Consider the following 6,201-nt stretch of genomic DNA (forward strand, 5'->3'; position numbering starts at 1 on the left):
GCCTTCTGTCGGGGGGACAATCCAAAAACTTCTCCCAGGCTCTGAGCGATTTTTCCAAAAAGGGCATTCGCCAAAGTTTTTTGAGGCTTTGGTGGGGCGGTGTCCATATTAGAGAAACCACCAATGTCAAAGTCTGGGAGAGCGCCATTTAGGCGTTCCAGGGCCTGCACGTAGTCTGGGTCCAGGTCGACAACTCCGCTATTCCTTAAGATGTGATTCTGTAGCTTCCAAGACTGAGCCCTCGACGCTACAAAAGCGTAAACCCCGACATCATGAGCCGAAAGAAGGCCTAAACCCCCTAAGCGCATCGGTAAAAATTCATTAACTAAATGAATTTTCTTACTGGTCATATAAATTTACAATCATACTATGAACCTGAATTGCACTTTTATGCAAGTTATTTCTTTTTCTTACTTTTGCCACATCTTGGAAAGTGAATGATGTAAATTATTTCTTTTTCTTACTTTAAAAAACTAATAACAATAATTATTTGAAGTCAACTATGAATATGTAAATGCAAAACTGGGAGTCATACACTTTTAACTTCAGTGCAAAGTTTCTCATATAAAATATATATAGTTATTTATGATGTGATGATGACATAATGCTAACTAATAATATTTTGTAAGAAAGAAAATGAAATTTGTATCTTAACCTTTTAATACTTCTGTTATTTGCATTTTCTTCTTGTAGAGGATTGGATACAGAAATAAAGGTGCAAGAAGAATGGTTTTGGAACTTGCTATGTTTTGATACTTATGAGCAGACATATTTTGTGAAGATACGTGTTTATTTAAATTGCTTTCTCCCAGCCCAACCTGAAAACCGAATACAAGAATAACATTTTGGTTCGGTTATCAGATAACACTCTCCTTGTTCTTGGTGTTTTTTTAATGTGTTTCTTATGTGATTATTACAACTTTAAGAACCACAATCAAAGGATCATTTTATTGGAGTTCACCCGTGCCATGGGTTGAAGTGTTAAAAATGCTCGTTAGTTTGTAAATCGAGTGCAATTGACCTTCTAGTCCAATGGCATAGAGATGATTAAGGCGAGATCTTTTCTCAAGGGATTTTTCCACAGTGATGGGCTTCTTTCTTAATGGTGTTTTTAGCGTCAAATTAAGTATGGACGGTTGACATTCCATCTTAAGAAGGCTGATAACTCCAAATGTTGTTAAAATACCGAGTCTTTGTTAATTATTATGTCTTATAAACTGGGTAGATTAGATTGTGTGGCTTAAAGAGTATTGGGCAACATATTTTGTTTGTCTATTAGAGTGTTGACATGGTTTGACTTTAGTTTTAAGATTGTTACTTTGTGTTTTTTCTTAACTATCACAACTTGTGTTGGTTAGGAGATGTATTCAGTTATACACCTAAGGAAATTATCTTCTATCTGTCTTAACAATAAAATATTGAAAATTCGTTTATCGACAAGTTTTGGTCACTAAAGTTTTCTTTGAGTTTCAATTCTAGATATTTTATCTGAATAGCAGGTTATTTAGTTTTTTTTTAAATAGGTTAACATTGCAAAATTTAAAAAAAAAAATTGAAAAAATTAGTAAAAATTGAGAAAAACAAATTTTAAATTGCAAAAAAAAAAAATCTAAAAATGTGAAAAAAAAAAGTAGTAAGAAATCACCCTTTTTAAGTTACGGTTTTTTAATAAGAAACCACCATTTTTTAGAAAAATTTCAAAAAGATAGTTAGGTGATACTAAAATATTTAATAGTATAATTATTAATATTTTTTTTTTGAATGACTAACAAACAGAGAATTGCCTAGGTACTCCGTACGAGGTGATTCAATGACAAAAGGCCACCGTCAGTTGGCCTAACCCAGCCGTATGGAGCCCTTAAACGCCTCCAAATTATTTATAGTTCCAGGGAAATCCCACCCGGTCGAAGACCCACGGGTGGTTAAACTTGGACGCCCTCACGATTGAACTGGAGATCACAAAGATCACAGTCTTCTTTCATTGAGCCACTCATACCCATCCAAAGTGTTTTTAGTGAAATTTGAACTTGAGTCTTCATTGAGAAACCCAAGCTTCTTACCATATTGGGCAGAACATTAGAATTATTAATTGTTTTCATAACAAAAAATAGAAACATATTAATTATATTGTAATTTTTCGTAATTTTTTAGATTTTTTTTTACAATTTTTCGCAATTTAAAAATTATTTTTCTCAATTTTTTACTAATTTATTCAAGTTTTAATAAAATATTAACAAATATTATGCAATGTCAAACTATTTTAAAATAAAAAAAAACCTAGATAATCTGTTATATAGGTAAAATATCTAGGATTAGAACAAAAAGAAAACTTTAGTGACCTGATTAGAATATTTTACAAGTGATTTGATTGGAATAATTTCAAAACTTGACCTAATATTCTAAAGGTTAATATGGTTAAGACGTAAAATCTTAATTTGTTATTGCGTGGCCGTAAAGGTATGTGGAGGGGTGCTCATACGCTAGCTTCATCTTTTTTTTTTTTAATGTTTTGAATTTAACCTTGTACTTTTCTTTATTTATTAATGAAATGTTTATCTTGTATCTTTAGTGTTAGACACTGTATTTAAAATTATTTTTCTAATTTTTTTTATGGAATGATATTTTTGTGTTTAGGTCATCGTACTTTCTAAACTGGAGAGCCTTGTTGCCACCCTCTAGCCAAATTACGTTGTCTTAACCAGATCCACGCTGGCTTTCAAAGTTTGGCGTGGGCGTTCTGCCGAGAAACCAGCCTGCCAGTTGACACTTGACAGTTGTTGTGCCACCACAAGAACATAACTCTCCAGCGTAACACACGGTAGAACGAAAACCCGGATGAGATCAGGATTCAAACTTACATAGGGCCTAGCTCTAACCCTTCATTGCCTTAATCCACCAAAAGTGACCCAAATCTCCTATCATTAGGCCACAAGTGTGTAATCTTAGTATTGCATTTTTATTTCAACACTCGTTTATAACACCATAACACTATGTTCTTTCCATGGTTTTGAGATTACAAAAAAAATAAAAAATAAAATAAAAAATAAGGTAATTCGACTCTCATTTATAACACCTCTGCCCAAAACTTGATAACGTCAGCATTACTTTTTCATTTATTTTAATTATGTAATTAAAATTGCTTTATGGATCACCGAGATAAAAAGGATGTTCATTTCCATAATTTTGAGTTGAAAGAAAAACTCGATGCTCGTTTGTAACGCCTCTCCTCCGAAGTTGATAAGATGAACATATACCACCCCTCGAAAACCATATACCACCAATCAACCTCCCGAAACACCAGAAATGACCAAATTACCCTCAACGCATCACAAGAATTGCGTTCATTGTTGAACCCACTTGCCAAAACCCAGCTAGTCAATCTTTTGTCAAAGTTGTAAGTCTCTTATTATAAAATTAATAAAATGTTAGACCCAATTGTGATATTTGATTCAATAAATAGGAAATTAGGTTTTGTTTATAAAACACAAGATACATCAAAAACAGTATTTTTATACAATTTTGATTAAATTTTAGACCCAATTATGATTCTTGATTCAAGAAATAGGAAATTAGGGTTTTTTTTTTATAAATCACAAGATACACCCAAAAGTGGTCATTTTTTTCTAATTTATAAATTGTTAGACACAATTGTGATTCTTGATTCAACAAAATAGGAAATTAGGATTTGTTTATAAAACACAAGATTCACCCAAAAGTGGTAATTTTTATGCAATTGATAACATGTTAGACCCAATTCTGATTCTCGATTCAAGACATAGGAAATTAGGGTTTGTTTATAGAACACAAGATACAACCAAAAGCAGTGATTTTTATCCAATTTATTAAATGTTAGAGTGACCCAATTGTGATTCTTTATTCAAGAAACAGAAATTATGTTTATAAAACAGAAGATACACCCAAAAGCAGTTTTTTTTTTTTTGCAGCTTATGTTCTGAATTTGGTTCTTTGCATGTTTGAAATTGAAGCGGATGCGAATACCCTTTAATCGCAGAAGAAATTAAAAGGGTTGCAAGCACGGATGTTGCAAATCGAAGGCTTTTTGTCCGTCGATTAGCATGGAGCACCACTACTGAAAGCTTGTGTGCTGTGAGTTCTTTGTTCATGCTTCTTGGTACAGGTGGCAAAACAGGCCGGCTCGGGTTGGGTTGTTCAAATTATTATTAATTACATTATACTCTTTTAATACTCTTTTAGTAGTAAATAAGTTTTTGAATAAAACGATTTAAAGATTTCCCAAATCAACCCGTTTGTATGTGAGCAGGTTGGTGTTGACAACTCTACTATGATGCTTGTGTTGTATATGGGTGCTCAAAAAGTTTATGGCTCATGGATCGCACGAAGTTCACTCAAAAAGAGCTCGTATCTATAAGAGCCGAGCTCGAGCCAGGATTAGCTCGGCTAGTGGCTCGCTCGAAAACGAGCTCGTTTGATTGCTCATTAAAATTTTACACCAAACTTTAATATATGTAATAATAATAAATAATAATAACAACAACAACAACAACATATATAAATATGAAAAGGAAAAAAATATAATACATATATTATGTCTCTCAATCTTTAAAAAGGAAAGACAAAGTTAATACATATAATGTTATCACTTCTCTTATTTATAAATTGTGTATTATGTGTATGTTAAAAAAAAATTGTCTTCTATATATCAATACTTGTAAAAAAAAATAGAAATAAAAAGAAAATTACAAGTCACGACCTAGCTCGAGCTCGAAATTCCGGCTCGTTTAAGTTTGGGCTCGAGCCCAAGCTGGCCCTGGCTCGGCTCGGCTCGGCTCGGCTCAGCTCATGAAAAGCCTTGCTGTAGATTGTTGCTAACGGTTATGATCACATGTAGGCGTTTCTTAAGCATGGTGAAATTGAGGAAGGTGCTGTTATAACTGATAAAGCGAGTGGAAACTCGCGCGGGTATGGTTTTGTCACATATAAAGATATTGATTCGGCTTGGAAGGCTCTACAAACGCCAACTAAATTGATTGATGTAAGTTAGACTAAGCACAAGATTATTCTCCTTTTTCTTTGTTTGTTAAAATATTTTCTTTGATATATGCAGGGGCAAATGACAGTTTGCACCCTGGCTTGTGGTGGTGTGAGTACCAAAAGTAGTGATGATCAAGCACAAAGAAGGATTTTTATTGGCGGGTTGCCCCTCGAAGCTACAAGTGAAATGCTTCTTGTGGTTTTCAAAAAATATGGTGATATAGAAGAAGGTTATGTTGCATATGACAAAGTAACAAATAAATCGCGGTAAATACTGGACATATTTATTCATCATGTTACCCTTTCTCCCTTTCTTAACGCGAATTCGTTATCTTTTTGTTTGTCAGTGGTTTCGGTTTTGTTACCTACAAGACTGTGAAGGCTGCAAGGTGGGCTATTGCTGATCCACAAAAGATGTTGTGGGTAAGTGCTCAATTATTTTTATATATATATTGAAATAATAATAATAATAATAATAATATGAAATTTAATTTGATAAAATGCAGGGTAGAAATATTACAGTAAAACCTGCTTACAACTCAAAGAACAAAGGTGTGCAACCACAAGTAGGAATGGCTCCTGTACACATGGCTGGTTACAGTTATCCAGGTGGCATTCCTTACTACCACCACCGCCAACCACCGCCTGCTGCTGCTGCTGCTCCTCTGTGGTACTCGATCCAACCTCAAGTGTCATGCTCTCAGTACACACCGCGCCAAGAAACTGCAGGACCATCTGCTGCTGCACCACCTATGCTGAACCCTGGCTGGTCTGTTGACCTCTGCATCGGGTCAAAGTTTAGAAATGCTCGTTAGTTTGTGAATCGAGTGAGTCTTTATTATGTCTTATAAAACTGCGTAGATTAGATTGTAGAATATCGTTTGTGTGGCTTAAAGATTATGGTGCAACTTAGTTTGTTTGTCTAGTAGAGTGTTGACTTGGTTTGACTTTTAGTTATAACTCATAAGTTTGTTACTTTCTGTCTTTTGTTAACTTGTGTTAGTTAGGTTGCACTCTCTTTGTTATCAACACAACATAACTAATGAAAATATCTATCAACAAGTTTTTGCTAAATAAAATCAATATTATTAGAATGCAATATTCAATTGTTAAAACAAAATGCCTGATTGAGTTTGAAGGGACATATAGGACAATTAAACAAATACACGAGTATATATTAAAATAACA

General features: G+C 33.8%; 1 protein-coding gene across 1 annotated transcript; it reads left to right on the forward strand.

Moving 5' to 3' along the window:
* The first annotated feature begins 502 nt into the window (after nt 1-502).
* Nucleotides 503-5,828, forward strand: LOC143538007 (UBP1-associated protein 2C-like). The gene is made up of 8 exons (XM_077031650.1): nt 503-510; nt 1,524-1,560; nt 3,297-3,394; nt 3,987-4,107; nt 4,871-5,014; nt 5,087-5,280; nt 5,361-5,436; nt 5,520-5,828. Exons 1-8 carry the CDS (start codon nt 503-505, stop codon nt 5,826-5,828), a joined length of 987 nt encoding a protein of 328 aa, XP_076887765.1.
* The last annotated feature ends 373 nt before the right edge of the window (nt 5,829-6,201 follow it).

This window comes from Bidens hawaiensis, unplaced genomic scaffold (assembly GCF_021521415.1).
Source record: "Bidens hawaiensis isolate Kalapana, Puna unplaced genomic scaffold, B.hawaiensis_p1.1 tig00011464_1, whole genome shotgun sequence".
Classification (NCBI taxonomy): Eukaryota; Viridiplantae; Streptophyta; class Magnoliopsida; order Asterales; family Asteraceae; genus Bidens; species Bidens hawaiensis.

Bases quoted from the DNA above. Each gene is read 5' to 3' on its own strand.
- LOC143538007 (XM_077031650.1), top strand. The intron at 4,108-4,870 runs GTGAGTTCTTTG...GATCACATGTAG, and splicing joins CTACTGAAAGCTTGTGTGCT to GCGTTTCTTAAGCATGGTGA. The intron at 5,437-5,519 runs GTAAGTGCTCAA...GATAAAATGCAG, and splicing joins ATCCACAAAAGATGTTGTGG to GGTAGAAATATTACAGTAAA.